Raw genomic sequence first — 18,548 nt, forward strand, 5'->3', positions numbered from 1 at the left:
CAGTGTAAGGGGGTGTATATGTAGTGTTTTACTCTTTATTAGGTGTTAGTGTAGTGTAGTGTAGTGTTTTTAGGGTACATTCACACTGGCGGGTTACGGTGAGTTTCCCGCCAGGAATTTGCTGGAAACTTGCTGTAAACCCGCCCGTGTGAATGTACCTCCAGCTGTTTCAAAACTACAACTCCCAGCATGCACGGTCTGTCAGTACATGCTGGGAGTTGTAGTTTTGCAACAGCTGGAGGCACACTGGTTGGAAAACCTTCAGTTAGGTTCTGTTACCTAACTCAGTATTTTCCAACCAGTGAGCCTCCAGCTGTTGCAAAACTACAACTCCCAGCATGCACGGTCTGTCAGTACATGCTGGGAGTTGTAGTTTTGCAACAACTGGAGGCACACTGGTTGGAAAACCTTCAGTTAGGTTCTGTTACCTAACTCAGTATTTTCCAACCAATGAGCCTCCAGCTGTTGCAAAACTACAACTCCCAGCATGCACGATCTGTCAGTACATGCTGGGAGTTGTAGTTTTGAAACAGCTGGAGGCACACTGGTTGGAAAATACTGAGTTGGGTTCTGTTACCTAACTCAGTATTTTCCAACCAGTGTGCCTCCAGCTGTTGCAAAACTACAATTCGCAGCATGTCTGATCACAGAAGGGCATTCTGGGAGATGTAGTTATGCAACAGCTGGAGGTACGCAACTACAACTCCCAGCATGTCGAGACAGCTGTTTTCTGTGTGGCCATGCTGGAATTTGTAGTTTTGCAACATCTGGAGTGCTACAATTTAGAGACCACTGAACAGTGATCTCCAAACTGTGGACCTCCAGATGTTGCAAAACTACAACTCCCAGCATACCCAGACAGCAAACAGCTGTGTGGGCATGCTAGGAGTTGTAGTTTTGCAAGATCTAGAGGGCAGTATAGAGATCACTGTGCAGTGGTCTCTAAACTGCAGACCTCCAGCTGTTGCAAAACTACAAATTCCAGAGTGCCCACACAGCAAACAGCTGTCTGGGCATGCTGGGAGTTGTAGTTTTGCAACATCTGGAGGGCTACAGTCTAGAGACCACTATAGTGGTCTCAGACTGTAGCCCTCTAGATGTTGCTAGGCAACTACTCACCGGCTTCCGTCGCATCCGGGAGCCGTCCTCTTCTGCCGCACGCCGTCGCAGATCTCCATCGCCGACCGCCGATCCCCGTCGCTCCACTGCCTCCGGAGGGGTAAGTGGACTCCGGCGCCGCTCCTCTTTGTTTTCCTCGTTCTGCCCCGCCTATTGTGGGAGGGCAGGACGGGGAAAACGAAAGTAAACCCCTCCGCCCCAGATCTGCTATTGGTGGTCGCGTCTAGACCACCAATAGCAGAGATAGGAGGGGTGGCAACTCTGCCACCTCACTCCTATCGCTTTAGGGGGATCGTGGGTGTCTTAGACACCCGCGATACCCCTTCTATTCCGGGTCATCGGGTCACCATAGACCCATAATGACCCGTAATCGGCGCAAATCGCAGGTGTGAATTCACTTGCGATTTGCGCCGATCGCCGACATGGGGGGGGTCTAATGACCCCCCTGGGCATTTGCACGGGGTGCCTGCTGATAGATATCAGCAGTCACTCCGGCCCGGTCCCCGCCCGGCGAGCGGCGGGGACCGAAATTCCCACGGGCGTATGGATACGCCCTTCGTCCTTAAGTACCAGGACGCAAGGGCGTATGCATACGCCCTTCGTCCCCAACAGGTTAAGGCCAATTTTCGTTTTTGTTATTTCATTTTTTTTCCTCCTCCCCTTCTAAAAACCATAATGCATTACATTTTTCACCTACAGATCCATATAAGGGGTTGTTTTTTGTGTCACCAATTGTACTTTGTAATGACATCACTTATTTTATAACATAATCTGCTGTGAAACAAAAAAAAAACTTATTTGTGGGGTGAAAAAAATATGCCATTTTGCAAATGTTTTAAGCTTCCGTTTCTAAGCAGTGCACTCTTTGGTAAAAATGACACTTTATCTTTATTCTGTAGATTTATACAGTTACAAGGATATCTAATTTATGTAGGTTTTATTTTATTTTACTACTTTAAAAAATTTGAATTACATGCACCAAAATTAGTATTTTTAACCCCTTAACGACCATGGACGTGTATACACGTCCAATGGCCGTTACCGGGGTATGACGTGGGCTCCCGACTCGAGCCCGCGTCATACCGGCGGCCCCCAGCTGATTCCTGTAGCTGGGGGCCGGCGTTAAAACCCGACATGCGGCAATCGCTGCGGCTGGCTATTAACCCTTTAGATCGCCTCTGTCAAAGCTGACAGCGGCGTATAAAGGTGCCTTTATTCCATCCTTGGTGGTCCAGTGGGGTGGATCGCCCCCGGCAGCGCGATCCCGTGGGGGGTGGGTGATCCACTGCTGAGGTAGCCTGAGTGCTTACCTCTCCTTGTGTGTCGGCTCCGGCTCTCTGAATGATACAGCCTTTATCATTCGAGCTCAGAGCACACTGATCACTATGGTTCTATGGAACCATAATGATCTGTCTGAGGAATCTAATGATTCCTCCTAAAAGTCCCCTAAGGGGACTAAAAGTGTAAAAAAAAAAAAAGGTAAAAAAAGTTAAACACACACACATTAACCCCTTCGTTATTAAAAGTTTAAATCACCCCCCTTTTCCCAAATTCCATATAGAAATATATAAACATAATAAAAATAAACATATGTGGTATTTCCGCATGCCTAAATGTCCGAACTATAAAAATTTATTGTTAATTAAACCGCACGGTCAATGGTGTACGTGCAAAAAAATTCCAAATCCCAAAATAGCGGAAAAAACTATAAAAAAAAATAAAAAGCGATCAAAAAGTCCAATCAATACAAAAATGGTACCGATAAAAACTTCAGACCACGTTGCAAAAAAATGAGTCCTCATACTGTCCCATACGCAGAAAAATAAAAAAGTTATAGGGGTCAGAAGATGACAATTTTAAACGTATAAATTTTCCTGCATATAGTTATGATTTTTTCCAGAAGTACCACAAAATCAAACCTATAAAAATAGGGTATCATTTTAATCGTATAGACCTACAGAATAAAGATAAGGTGTCATTTTTACTGAAAAATGGACTGTGTAGAAACTGAAGCTCCCAAAATTTACAAAATGGCGTTTTTTCTTCAATTTCATCGCACAATGATTTTTTTTCCTGTTTCGCCATAGATTTTCTGGTAAAATGACTGATGTCACTGCAAATTAGAATTGGTGGCACAAAAAATAAGCCATCATATGGATTTTTAGGTGTAAAACTGAAAGGGTTATGATTTTTAAAAGTTGAGGAGGAAAAAACGAAAGTGCAAAAACGGAAAAAACGGGGGTCCTTAAGGGGTTAAAATTGTCATCTTCTGACCCCTATAACTTATTTTTCCACATGCAGGGATGCATGAGGGCTCACAGGGATGTATGAGGGCTACTTACCTCCAGCGCTCCCGTGGTGCTTAGAATGTCCCACTCAGGTTACCGGCTGCTATTCTCTTCCTGTGAAAAAACAGGATGCTTGAGGCCACAGTGACATCATGCCCAAAGTGTCATACTGCTGCTCAGCCAATCACTGGCCGAGATGGGACATCACTGAGGCCAGTAATTGGCTGAGCGGCAATATGACACTCTGGGCCCAAACATCAAGCTTTTTTAAAAAAAAAGAGGATCGCAGCCTGGAAGGGAACAGGACACAGGAGGCACAGCGGGAGCACTGGAGGTAAGTAAAGGTTTTATTTATATAATATAGTAAAGGCATTTATTTTAATCACCCCTACCACTGCAAAAAAAAAAAAAACCTTTAACAATAATATCTGTGCCTGGCGATGAAAGAATGAGAAAACAAAAAAGAAATATGAAGGTAAGAGCACAAGCTTAGGCGAGTGATAAAACTATAGCTTCACAGAAACTTATTCACTTACTAGGACTATTAACAAGAGAAAGAAGTCAATGCTAAAGTTCACCAACATAGGCAAATAATTAGTGTACAGAAATTCTCAGCACCATGAAGATTTAGAGGGAGATTTAACATTGCATTTACAGCATTGTTTGCTTACTATAGGTGTACAAAAAGTTGCACTTGCTTCTAAGCACTTTTTTTGCAACTTTTGTGGGTACACATAAAGTTGCTAACAGCCTTTCCTGGGCAACTTCAGTTTTCTTTAAAACTCCCTTTCCAAACGCAACAATGATAAATCCCCCCTTAGTTTTTTGACCAGAAATGTCCTTAAGTCACTTGCCTGCCTCTAATCTGCTTATGCGACGTTGGAGGTCCAGCAACCGAACAGGTTTGTTTCCTACAGTGGGGATTCCTATAGGAGTAAAACAAATATTAGATATACCGACAAATATTTTCTTAATCTTTCAAAGTTTTATTCACAATTCCATTGCCACTCTAAAACAAATTACAAGCTTGTTATTGGACATATCCCAAATGGCTGATATAGAACATACATCAGTGTTTTGTGATGAAGTAATCCTAGTTGCATATGGTATAATAATTAACTATGGAAGAATTTGGCTTGAACCAATATTTTGTATTTTTGTATGGCTTTTTTTTAGTTATATGCACTAGATTTTAATACTTACTTTTGTTGTTTGTTTTTTAAATAGGTATATTATTCTTGTTAAAATCTTGGAGCACCAGGTGATCTCGCTATTCCCCTTCTTTCCGACAAAGAATCAGTAGGTTTTCACATGGAATATTTGTTACGTCAGTAGTGAATATATTTATTGTATTGGGAACTATAGTGTTCCATATTTCCCAATGGCCTTGATCTACTATTGTAAACCCGACCTGTTTTTATCAGGTTGTGCGCCAAAATTTGTCTGCACCAGAATTTGCACCAGAATTTCAAATCAAAATTCAAAAAACCCAACCAGCTCTCCATTTTACTTAGAAAAACCCTAAAAAAAAAAGGGTGTGGCCGGTGGGAAAATGGGCATGGTCACGAAAAAGGGGTGTGTTCCCGACATTTTATATAAATTCATATTTACTAATGTTTCTACAGAAAATGTGGTGGATTTTAGCTGTGGAAAACCCGGCAGCTCAGATCAGTTGTTAAAAAAAAAATAAATAAACAGCAAAATGTAGAGAAAAGTGCAAAACGTAGGGAAACATTAAATACCGTGGTAAATGTATGTCCGGAAACAAAACCCACAAAGAAATCTACACTCCACTCTTAGTAAATCAGGGCTATTTTGCCTGAAATTAAATGTCTTGTAATTTTTGCCTATTTATATGGTTCATGTATATAGTTAGTGATTACCTGCTGAATTACCTCATCTATGATGGTAGGTATGTATTTATTTTCCATGCTCTACAAATCATTAAATATGTGTTAAAAAAAACATGTAAGTGTTCTTACATTAGAAAGAATATTGTTAACCTCTATTTTCAATAAAACTGACCCTATGGTCATCTCTTTGTTGGTCTGATATAACAACTTTATTAATTCCAACTACTTTCAAAAGATAATGGATGCATGGATAAATGCAGATGGACTTACTACTGACAAATCTAGGCATATAGATCCAATCAGTGTTCCAATCAGTGAGCCTCCAACTGTTGCAAAATTACAACTCCCAGCATGCCCGGACTGCCAAAGGCTGGCATGCTGGGAGTAGACATTTTTTGTGACAGCTTAAAGTTTATTATAGCAATATAGTATGGCAATGTTTCAACCCAGGTGTGGGTATTGACCCATGAAGCAGGAAAGTGTATTTGTCAAGCCCAAAGTTACATAGTTACTTAGTTACATAGTTAGTACGGTCGAAAAAAGACATATGTCCATCAAGTTCAACCAGGGAATTAAGGGGTAGGGGTGTGGCGCGATATTGGGGAAGGGATGGGATTTTATATTTCTTAAGCATTAATGTTATTTTGTTCCAGGAATGTATCTAATCCTGTTTTAAAGCTGTTAATTGTTCCTGCTGTGACCAGTTCCTGAGGTAGACCGTTCCATAAATTCCCAGTCCTCATGGTAAAGAAGGCGTGTCGCCCCTTGAGACTAAACTTTTTCTTCTCCAGACGGAGGGAGTGCCCCCTCGTCCTTTTGGGGGGTTTAACCTGGAACAGTTTTTCTCCATATTTTTTGTATGGGCCATTAATATACTTATATACGTTTATCATATCCCCCCTTAAACGTCTCTTCTCAAGACTAAACAATTGCAACTCCTTTAATCGCTCCTCATAGCCAAGATGATCCATGCCCCATTTTAGTTTAGTCGCGCGTCTCTGCACCCTTTCCAACTCCGCAGTGTCCCTTTTATGGACAGGTGCCCAAAACTGAACAGGGGAGTATTATGTCCCTGTCCCTTGAGTCCATGCCTCTTTTGATACATGACAATATCCTGCCGGCTTTGGAAGCAGCAGCCTGACATTGCATGCTATTCTGTAGTCTGTGATCTACAAGTACACCCAGATCCTTCTCTACCAGTGACTCTGACAGTTTAATCCCCCCTAAGACATACGATGCATGCAGGTTATTAGTACCCAGATGCATAACTTTACATTTATCCACATTACATAGTTACATAGTTACATAGTTACATAGTTAGTACGGTCGAAAAAAGACATATGTCCATCAAGTTCAACCAGGGAATTAAGGGGTAGGGGTGCCTCATTTGAACCTCATTTGAACCTCATTTGCCAAGTGGATCTTTGGATAAAGTCCCACATTTTCTTCACAGGTTGAAACTTTACTATTCCTGTATACTATGTTCATGAATAAACTCGAAGATGCACTGACAGGAAACATGTTGCACAGAAATGTCAAAAGTTTTGACTGGTCGAGGTCTCAGATCTGAGACCCCAACTTATGGCTAGATATGGCCAAGAGAAGGTCACAGCTCATTATTTGATGAGACTTGTTGCAGGAGAGGACTTACAATAGAGCCCATCTTCTTCAATATGTTAGATTGAGCAGCGGTGAGCCAAGTAGCGAAGCCCATAGCTCCCACAGTCCCACCCACCCCCCAGCAGCTTTATCCCAGTAAAAGTTATATCCAAACTTTTGACATGTCTGTATGAAAAAACATAACCTTGGCAAGTCATATATTATAGGAAACATATCGATTTACATTCCCAACAGTTCTTACACCATGCTGAAAATAGATAAATGAAACAGTTAAATCTATTTATGTTTCACTTCAATGTAATAAAAGATGTAACAAGTTTACTAACCTTTATATTTAATTTTTGCTAGAATTCCTTTTGTTGGCTGTTGTATGTTTGCATTTGCTTTAATATCTGGAATGGGGTTTGTAATGCTCGGAATTTCTGAAAGCTTTTCCAGGTTTTGTGGCTGAGGGAGGCAAGCCACTATACTAGCAACTGCTGTGAGCAGAATAAATGCTTGATGGAACATCTTTGGTAGTTGAAGAAATCCTGTTTATCAAAAAAAAAAAAGAAAAAGACAATAACTGAATAATCCATAAATTATCTTGATAAATCATCGAAATATACAAGTTTAGAAGAATATTTAAAAATGAACACAATCACAAGCTGTGTCCTCCTGTATTAATCTGGAAAATAAAAGCATACGTAATGAATATATCTATTTTCTTAAACAAAAGTATAATAAAGAATTTATTATAAAAATATTTTCTTGCAGTACATACCGCTGAAAGACCACAGAATAGTGTACATTGGTTGTTTTATCTCTTTTTATACTGTTCTAGTAGCAACTTAACTGTGCATCAAGTGGTAATAAGTGAAAACTTAAGTTACACAAAAGTCCCTTTTGTATGCCCCTAATAGCGACTTGAGTTATCTAATGGATTTGCGCAATGTAGTAAATTATTAAGACATTAATACATATTTACCAGTACCAAACAGGTTTTCAAGCATCTACAAGGAGTCTTATAAGGTCAGTCCCTAATTAAAGGTCATAGATTGTGATGTAACAATTGCCACAGTCGACTTTTGATTAGAACTTGACAATGATTGTCTATGCATGAGTGTTTGAAGACACAAAAAGCACTTTGTGAGGCTCCACCTTTTTAGAACTACAAACTAACATTGTATTATGCAAAGACAATCAGTGGGTCCTAGGTATGTAAGATGTCTTAATGGGACAACCATTTGGTTTGTTCAAATATATTTTATTAACATTTTCATATAAGAATACCAATGACAGTGGATACAATACAGAGGCCTTTTAGAAGGAATGAAGGAACGTCCAAGCCAAAGGCCTGTAGAGGTAGTTACAAAAATAATAATTATATAAAAAATAATAAGGAAGGTCATAAGGTCACCAGTAGAGATCAGCGAACTTTTGAAAAATTTTCTGAAAAAGTTTGTTTCGATCCGAATTTTTTCGCGGTGAATCTATATTAAAAAAATGCTATTTCTAGCCTACATACAACCTCAATAGGGGTATAGAACACTTTGCTGTGTTCTAAAACGCATATGGAGTGTGCTGGGGTAGGGAAATAATACTGTTATTCAGAATAACATGCAGATTACCGGCATTGCTTTTAGAATCACTGCCGCACAGCAGCACAATGACAGAGCCTGGTGGTGTCATCAGTGTCAGGAGACCATATAGTGACTGAATGACATAGCGTGGAGGTGTTGGCACCATGAGGAGACCATATAGTGGCTGAATGACACAGTGTGGAGGCGTTGGCAGCATTAGGACACCATATAGTGGCTGAATGACACAGCATGGAGGTGTTGGCAGCATGAGAAGACCATATAGTGGATGAATGGCACAGCCCGGAGTTGCCAACAGCATGAGTAGGCACTAGGCCTTCACAATCCCTAAGATTAACCCCTTAAGGACCAAGGACGTTCTGGAACATCCCCGCACCCTGGGCTTTAAGGACCAAGGACGTTCCAGAACGTCCTGGTGTTTCTCCGGTCTCTGACGCGTGCCGGGCAGAGATCGGAACGGCATGTCTGCTGTAATCGTTCAGCAGGCATGCCGTGCAAATGCCTAGGGGGGTCCCGGGACCCCCGCATGTCGGCAAAATCATGCAAGCGATCTTCGGCAATTCGGGTCATTCGGGTCACTTGTGACCCGATGACCCGGCAATAAATGGTGATCGGCGGTGTACAATTCACCACCAATCACCTGCCGTTGCTGGGGAGCGGTGACAATACTGTCACCGCCCCAACAATGCTGCTATTGGCTGGCGATCGTCCAGCCAATAGCAGTACGGCAGAGGAGGGGTTAACGGTCCCTTCCCGCTGCTGCACCCGCTCTCTGTGTTCAGTCAGCGGGTGCAGCAGTGAGGAGAAGACCATGGATCCCCCCTCTGAGCTCCAGAGCCCCCTCAGGAGCCTTAGAATAGGGACAGCGGATTGCAGGGACAGGTAGAATTTAATAAAGTAAAAAAAAGTTTAAAAAAAAGTAAAAAAAATAAAAAAGTCCCCCCCGACCCCCTAATAGGTCGCCAAGGGTCCTATTAGGGTCTGATCCCTGACCCCGGGTCCTATTAGGGGTTCATGGAGCTGCATGCTCCATCCATTTTTTTGTTTGTTGGCCGTAGCTTTTTTTTTCTTTTCTTTTAATAAAAAAAAATAAAAAATTCCCCCCGACCCCCTAATAGGTCCCCCAGGGTCCTATTAGGGTTTGATCCCTTACCCCGGGTCGCATTAGGGGTTCAGGGAGCTGTGTTTGCCACACCTTTTTTTTCTATTACTGTTATTACACTTTTTACACCAAGCACCACACACTACATACTTCCCCGCCCGGGGGTGGCGGGAAAGTATGTAGTGTGTGGTGCTTGGTGTAAAAAGTGTAATAACAGTAATAGAAAAAAACACAACAACCTCCCCCCCGCCACTGCCCCCCCCCCCGCCACCGTAGAAAAAAGGCGATGGCCCGCCAGCCATTTTCGGCAGCGGAGGCATGCACTTTTTTAGCCTCCGACTCCGCCAGTGAGGACGAGGAAGATCCTACATTTTTGTGTTCTTCCTCGCCCTCCTCATCATCTAGTAGTGATGATGAGTCCCCTGTACGGCAGCGGAGACGCCGCTAGGCGAGGTCATGCACCCCCCATGAGAGTGACCCAGTGGCCAACACTAGTACGAGTGGCAATGCCACTCGTAATAGGAGTCCGGCCCCCCCAGACAAGTGCCATGGCGATCTTCGGCGATTCGGGTCATTCGGGTCACTTGTGACCCGATGACCCGGTAATAAATTGTGATCGGCAGTGTACAATTCATCGCCAATCACCTGCCAAGCATTTTCGGTAATTTTTTTTTACATATGCAAATGTCGTGAAACCCCTGTGGGGTTAATATTAAGGTTCACTTTACTCCTTGTTACGTTCCCCAAGGGGTCTAGTTTCCAAAATATAATGCCATGTGTTTTTTTTTTTTGCTGTCCTGGCACCATAGGGGCTTCCTAAATGCGCCCCAAGAGCAAAATTTGCTCCCAAAATGCCAAATGTGACTTCTCCTCTTCTGAGACCTGTAGTGCGCCAGTAGAGCTTTTTTCACCATCATATGGGGTGTTTTCTGAATCAAGATAAATTGGGCTTCAAATTTTGGGGGATATTTTCTGCTATTACATTTTTTTTAAATGTAAAATTTTTGGGAAAACAAGCATTTTACGTCATGAAACACCTGTGGGGTATTAAGGCTCACTTAATTCCTTGTTACGTTCCCCGAGGGGTCTAGTTTCCGAAATGGCATGCCATGCCATGTGGTTTTTTGTTTTGCTGTTTTGGCACCCTAGTGGCTTCCTAAAGGTGACATGCCCCTAGGGGCCAAAAACCATTTCAGAAAAATGTTCTCTCCAAAATCCCCTTGTCACTCCTTCCCTTCTGAGCCCTCTACTGCGCCCGCCAAACAATTAACATAGACATATGAGGTATGTGCTTACTCGACAAAAATTGGGCTACAAAAACCAGTAAACATTTTCTCCTTTTACCCCTTGAAAAAATTCAAAAATTGGGTCTACAAGAACATGCGAGTGTAAAAAATGAAGATTTTGAATTTTCTCCTTCACTTTGCTGCTATTCCTGTGAAACACCTAAAGGGTTAAGACACTTACTGAATATCATTTTGAATACTTTGGGGGGTGTAGTTTTCATAATGGTGTCATTTATGGAGTATTTCTAATATGAAGACCCTTCAAATCGACTTCAAAACTGAACTGGTCCCTGAAAAATAGTGAGTTTGAAAATTTTGTGAAAAATTTGAAAATTGCTGCTGAACTTTGAAGCTCTCTAGTGTCTTCCAAAAGTAAAATCTCATAAATTTTATGATGCAAACATAAAGTAGACATATTGTATATGTGATCCAAAAAAAAAATATTTTGAATATCCATTTTGCTTACAAGCAGAGAGCTTCAAAGTTAGAAAAATGCTAAATTTTCATTTTTTTCATCAAATTTTGGGATTTTTCACCATGAAAGGATGCAAGTTGCCACTATGTTAAAGTAGAATATGTCACGAAAAAACATTCTTGGAATCAGAATGATAACTAAAAGCATTCCAGAGTTATTAATGTTTAAAGTGACAGTGGTCAGATGTTCAAAAAACGTTCTGGTCCTAAGGTGTAAAATGGCCTGGTCCTTAAGGGGTTAAAAGATGAATTAAGAAATTTTAACAGAAGATTTTGGATAGCGGGTGCTACTTATGAGAAAAATTGAATTTCCCAGACCCAGGCCCAGCAGCGGCATCATTAAACAATATATTGCCTGAATGACACAGCCTGGAGTTGGCTGATGAACGAGCACACACCAGGGCTTCACAATCCCTAAGAAAAAACAAAATTTTTAAAATTTTTGAAGAAGATTTTGGATTGCTCGTGCTACCTATGAGAAAATTTGAAATTCCCAGACCCAGGCCCAGCAGCGGCATCAGTAAACCATATATTGCCTGAATGACACAGCCTGAAGTTGGCTGATGCATAAGTACACAGCAGGGCTTCACAATCCCCCCCAAAAAACACCACAATTTTTGAAATTTTTGAAAAAGATTTTGGATAGCGGGTGCTACCTATGAGAAAATTTGAAATTCCCAGACCCAGGCCCAGCAGCGCCATCAGTAAACCATATATTGCCTGAATGACACAGCCTCGAGTGTCATTCAGGCAATATATTGTTTACTGAGGAGACCATTGAATGTCTGATTTTTTAATTTGAAATTTAAATCAAACTTTGAGGGTCCCGGACCCCAGCGTGTGGGTACGAAGGACCAAATCCAACAAGCCCCCACAGGGCTCATGTGGCCGTGAGATGTAGGCGCAACGTCTATTTGCCCTGACCGGCCCTTTTTTTTTGTACCTTTGTTTAAGAAGAAGCGCATATCCAAGAGACCAGAAGACTCTATAATGTAGGACGGTGGACCACAAAAAGACATTCTTCTCTATAGTAATGTTTTCTGAAATAAAGAAGCAGAGTTCATCCATCTCCGTATTATTTTTGACAATTTTAATTAAAGAATCACACACAACAAGCGTTCAATGGTGTAATGGTTATTAGAGATGAGCGAACTTTTCAAAAATTCGATTCGGCCGATTCGCCGAATTTTCCCGAAAGTTAGTTTCGATCCGAATTTGTTCGCGGCAAATTGATATTAAAAGCCTATTTCTGGCCTACATACAGCCTCTATAGGAACACTTTGATGTGTCCTAAAACGCATATGGAGTGTGCTGGGGTAGTGAAATAATACTGTTATTCAGAATAGCATGCAGATTACCGAAATCGCTCTTAGAATCACTGCTGCACAGCAGAACAATGACAGAGCCTAGTGGTGGCATCAGTGTCAGGAGATCATATAGTGACTGAATAACATAGCGTGGAGGTGTTGGCAGCATGAGGACATCATATAGTGACTGAATGACATAGCGTGGAGGTGTTGGCAGCATGAGGACACCATATAGTGGATGAATGGCACAGTGTGGAGGTGTTGGCAGCATGAGGACACCATATAGTGGATGAATGGCACAGCGTGGAGGTGTTGGCAGCATGAGGACACCATATAGTGGCTGAATGGCACAGCATGGAGGTGTTGGCAGCATGAGGACACCATATAGTGGAAGTATGGCACAGCGTGGAGGTGTTGGCAGCATGAGGACACCATATAGTGGCTGAATGGCACAGCGTGGAGGTGTTGGCAGCATGGGGACACCATATAGTGGCTGAATGACACAGCGTAGACATGTTGGCAGCAAGAGGAGACCATTTAGTGGCTGAATGGCACAGTGTGGAGTTGGCTGATGCGCTAGTACACTTCACAATCCCCCCCAAAAAAACAACAACACAAAATATGAAATTTTTGACAAAGATTTTTCATAGGTAGCACCCGCTATCCAAAAATTTGAAATTTCTAGACCCAGGCCCCACCTCTGCTGCATCAGGAACCCATATATTGCCTGAAGGACACAGCCTGGAGTTGGCTGATGCACCAGTACACACCCGGGCTTCACAATCCCTTCCAAAAAACAACAACATTTTAGAAATTTTTTAAAGAAATACCTTTGTGTAAGAACAAGCGCATATCCAACAGTTCACAAGACTCCATAATGCAGGACGGTGGACCACCCAAAGACATTCTTCTCAAAAATAATAAACCACACAATGTTTGAAATCTTTTTACAAAAACTAATTCAATATGTGTGGAATTCCAACGTGTGGCAACGTCACAAATGAGACTATGTTGTGGGATACCGTTCTGACGCTGCAGCTCAAGAAAAGTGTGCTTGGCAATGTACGAGTGGCTGAAGTGCATGCACAGTTTCCTTGCCATTGTCAGGACGTCTTGCAAATGGGTTGAAGACTTTATGAACTTCTTGACAACCAGATTCAACACGTGTGCCATGCAGGGCGAATGGTTCACACTTCCTTGTCGCAGCACGGCCACAATGTTCTTCCCATTGTCGGTCACCATGGTTCCCATTTCTAGATTTCGTGGAGTAAGCCATACTCGGATTTCTTCCCTACTGAACTTCAGCAGTTCCTCCCCTGTGTGACTCCGTTCGCCAAGGCAAACCATGTGAAGGACGGCTTGACACTGCTGTGCCTACACACGTGGTACGATGAAGGGCCACCGAGATTTGGATGTGCAGTAGAGGCCGAGGACACGGGGGAGGAGGTGCACACTGTAAAAGGACCAACTGCCTGGGAGCGAGAGCGTGGAAGAGGAAGCGGTGTGACCTGTCCAAGTTGCTGCTGTGGCTGTGCAGGAACAACATTTACCCTGTGGGCCGTAAAAGACATGTATTGTCCCTGCCCGTAGTTACAGCTCCACACGTCGGCGCTGCCGTGCAATTTTTAAGACACCGACAGCCTCAAGGACTGGCTCACCTTCTCTTGTACAAACTTATGCAGGGCTGGTACTGCCTTCTTTGCAAAGAAATGACGGCTTGGGACTCTCCACCTCGGCTCGGCACAAGCCATCAATTCCCTGAAAGCTGCAGAGTCCACCAGTTGGAAAGGGAGGGACTGCAACACCAGCAACTTGGACAGGACCACATTCAACTTCTGCACCATTGGATGAGTGGGCGCATACTGTTGTCTCTTGGACATGGCTTCGCCGATCGATTGTTGGCGGAATGGCTGACTACGAGTGGAGGAAGCAGGAGCGCAAGAAGAATGGTTTGACACAATGCTCCCTTCGGCTGAGGTGGTGGAGCCTTGGCTGGATGACGGAGGGAGCGGATGGCCACTGGGTGATGCGGCAGGCTGAACCACTATCTCGGAGCCACGGTTATCCCAGACCGCTTTATGGTGACGAATCATGTGTTGACGCTGGGCCGTACCCTGGCCACGCTTCACTTTCTGCCCACATATTTTTCATGTGACTACACTAAGGTCCTCCGGATTCTTTATGAAGAACAACCACACCGCAGAGTAGATGATTTCACCACCCGTAGTACGCACTATTTCACTGCTATTGGCGACGTCTCCAGGAACCCCTGTTCCACTACCTCCCTGAATGGTAGCTTGCCGCGAAGCAGGTGGTCTCCCCCTGGCACGTTTGGCTCCTGAATTTCCACTACTGCCCCCACCACGCTGATTGCCAACCGTGCTACCGCCTTGCTGCCTCATAGACAAAGAGCAAATCTCTACTCCTGATGATGATGAAGCCTCCCAATTGTGATTGGCTTCATCATCATGAAAAGATGTGTGCACCTCACTGATGTCCTCCTCGTGTTCCACAACAGTGTCTGCCTCAGGACCCTGAGCAATTGAAACACCGCCTCCCACGTCACTCTCCGCATCACTACTTGGCCGCCTTGCGGAGCAAGGGACACATGTCTCCTCACATTCTTGGCTGCCCATTAGCTGCTGACTGTCCTCTATTACTTCATCCTCGCTAAATAGTGGAGCTGAACCCAAAGCATGAGATACTTCTTTAGGAGAGGGAACAGCATAGGACAAAGGCAATTGGATTAGAGGGACTGCTCCAGGGCCATTCCAACTGAGGGTTGTGTCTGAGGAACCCACCGACTCTTGACTGGGGTTGTCAGATGTCGCTTGTGATGATGGAGATGAGTGTGCAAACCGATTGACGAGGAGAGATGGGTCGACGACACGACCGCTGGGTGTTAACGGGAGCTCAGGCCTATTGCTGCCACTCGCCTCAAGTCTGCTGCCAACTCTGCCTGACGTATGTAGGCCTCTGCCCCTTCTCTGTGCACGTCCTGGCACTTCCCTGCCTGACATACTTAGTACGTTTATGAGGGTATAGAACAGCAGCAGGCGATTACTTACGGCTGTCCTTTCAAAGTATATAGGCCCTAGACAGAATAACCGTTACTAAATAGTACACTCCTTTGTTGTATGTATGCCCTTTGCACTGATGAGCGCACTGTTAAGCATACTTATACGCAGAAAAATACTCTTTTTTTGTTGTATACACCAGCCAGTGTATACTAATGTGTGGAATAGCACTGACTTTAGCACCAAGACAGAAATACAGGTACTAAATAGTACACTACTTGGTAGTATGTATGCCCTTTGCAATGATGAGCGCACTCTTAAGCATATTTGTACGCAGGAAAACCTTTTTTTTTTTTATTTAATACACCGGCAGGTGTATAACGTGTGGTATAACACTTAATTTAGCACAGAAACAGAAAAAAAGGTGGTATATGGTACACTATTTGCTTGAATTTAGGCCCTTTGCAATGATAAGGCCACTGAAAAAGCGTATTTTTACGCAGGAAAACCTTTTTTTTTCTTTAATACACCGGCAGGTGTATAACGTGTGGTATAAAACAGAAATACAGGTACTAAATAGTACGCTATTTGCTTGTATGTAGGCCCTTTGCAATGATAAGGCCACTGTTAACCCCTTCATGACCCAGCCCATTTTCACCTTCATGACCTGGGCATTTTTTTAAAATCTGACCACTGTCACTTTAAACATTAATAACTTTGGAATGCTTTTACTTATCATTCTGATTCCGAGATTGTTTTTTCGTGACATATTCTACTTTATGTTATTGGTAAAATTTCACTGATATTTGCATCCTTTCTTGGTAAAAAATCTAAAAATTTCATGAAAATTTTGAAAATTTAGCATTTTTCTAACTTTGAAAGTCTCTGCTTGAAAGGAAAATAGATATTCCAAATAAATTACATATTGATTCACATATACAATATGTCTACTTTATGTTTGCATAAAAAAATTGACAAGTTTTTACTTTTGGAAGACACCAGAGGGCTTCAAAGTTCCGCAGCAATTTTCCAATTTTTCTCAAGATTTTCAAAATCGTAATTTTTCAGGGCCCAGTTCAGGTTGGAAGTGGATTTTAAGGGTCTTCATATTAGAAATACCCCATAAATGACCCCAATATAAAAACTGCACCCCCCCAAAGTATTCAAAATGACATTCGGTAAGTGTTTTAACCCTTTAGGTGTTTCACAGGAATAGCAGTAAAGTGAAGGAGAAAATTCTAAATCTTCATTTTTTACACTCGCATTTTCTTGTAGACCCAATTTTTGAATTTTTACAAGGGGTAAAAGGAGAGAAATCACCCTAAAATTTGTAACCCAATTTCTCTCGAGTAAGGAAATACCTCATATGCGTATGTAAAGTGTTCGACGGGCGCAGTAGAGGGCTCAGAAGGGAAGGAGCGACAATGGGATTTTGGAGAGTGAGTTTTTCTGAAAGGGTTTTTGGGGGGCATGTCCCATTTAGGAAGCCCCTATGGTGCCAGAACAGTGGACCCCCCCACATGTGACCCCATTTTGGAAACTATACCCCTCATGGAATTTAATAAGGGGTGCAGTGAGCATTTACACCCCACTGGCGTTTGACAGATATTTGAAACAGTGGACTGTGCAAATCAAAAATTTTATTTTTCATTTTCACAGACCACTGTTTCAAAAATCTGTCATACACCAGTGGGGTGTAAATGCTCACTGCACCCCTTATTACATTCCGTGAGGGGTGTAGTTTCCAAAATGGGGTCACATGTGGATATTTATTGTTTTGCGTTTATCAGCACTGCTGTTGTGCGATAGAATCGCCGCGATATTCATATTCATTGCGAATCAAATTTTTCTTGAAATTCGTAACGAATTCGAGTTCGTCAAGTCCGATTCGCTCATCTCTAATAACCTCTTTGGCAATAGGCGCAAGAGACAGACGAGGAGAACGTTGGCACACAGATGTCAGGCGGGCAGATTCCCTCTCAAAGCGCAATTCATCCTGTCTTTCGGCAAAACGCACATCTATGCGTGTGGCCAAGTGGACAAGTTCAGACAAAGAAGATGGAGGATCTCGTGCTGAAGGGCACTTTATTCCTGCTTGACAGTCCTTTTTTAAATGTGGCATACAAGGCCTCTTCATTCCAGGCAAGTTCAGAGGCTAGAAGGCGGAACTGAACCGCGTAGTCACCAACGGTAGAATCTCCTTGACATAGATTCAGCAATGCCATCTCAGCTGATGAGGCATGTGCGGGTTCCTCAAAGACACTGCGAAATTTGGCCAAGAATGCAGACAAATTGGAGGATACTGGATCACCACGGTCCCAAATGGGTGTAGCCCAAGCCAGGGCTTTTCCAGAAAGTAGACTAATGACAAAGGCCACCTTACTATGTTCAGTTGGAAACAGTTCAGACATGAGCTCCAAATGCATGGAGCACTGTGTAACAAAGCCTCTGCATGACTTGGAATCCCCATCATACTTGGAAGGCAAAGGCAGGTGCAGCTGGGAGCAAGGAGAGACTGCAGGAGCTGGAGGAGGGAGTGGGCCAGATTGTGGTACCTGCTGCTGTTGCAAGGCCAAAAGCTGTTGCACCATGGCTGCAAGTTGAGAAAATTGCTGCGCCTGTCGGGACAACTGCTGTGAGTGACGTATCACAACGGAGGAAAGATCCGCAACTTCAGGCTGGGGTTCCTCAGCGGGATCCATGGCCGGATCTTACTGTAACACTCACGTTTCTGAAGACAGGAACTCCGGTGTATGTGGATCCGCTGGACCTGTGTGGCAGATGACTCGGACCGTGCCATGGAACGGAGTCTAAGGTGCCGCTGGTCTTCACCAGTGCCCGCCGCAAAGCAGGATGGGCTTGCTGCTGCAGGCGATACCCAGGTCGTAACCCCTGGCAACGG

The 18,548-nt window shown here is 43.2% G+C and overlaps 1 protein-coding gene across 2 annotated transcripts in view; it reads right to left on the reverse strand.

Annotated features, from left to right (window-relative positions):
* Positions 1 to 18,548, reverse strand: part of LOC130282595 (pulmonary surfactant-associated protein A-like) — a 160,746-nt gene that overhangs the window by 17,222 nt on the left and 124,976 nt on the right. Inside the window, exons 1-3 of one of the 2 annotated variants that reach the window (XM_056530971.1) lie at positions 12,266 to 12,340; positions 7,207 to 7,410; positions 4,262 to 4,333 (exon numbers count right to left, since the gene is read on the reverse strand). In XM_056530971.1, the coding sequence (XP_056386946.1) occupies positions 4,262 to 4,333; positions 7,207 to 7,410; positions 12,266 to 12,287 (298 nt within the window). In that variant the 5' untranslated portion in view covers positions 12,288 to 12,340. Of the gene's footprint in view, positions 1 to 4,261; positions 4,334 to 7,206; positions 7,411 to 12,265; positions 12,341 to 18,548 lie in introns of those variants that run through there. The other variant, XM_056530972.1, reaches the window with a different exon arrangement.

Source organism: Hyla sarda, chromosome 7 (genome assembly GCF_029499605.1).
Source record: "Hyla sarda isolate aHylSar1 chromosome 7, aHylSar1.hap1, whole genome shotgun sequence".
NCBI classification, from domain to species: Eukaryota; Metazoa; Chordata; class Amphibia; order Anura; family Hylidae; genus Hyla; species Hyla sarda.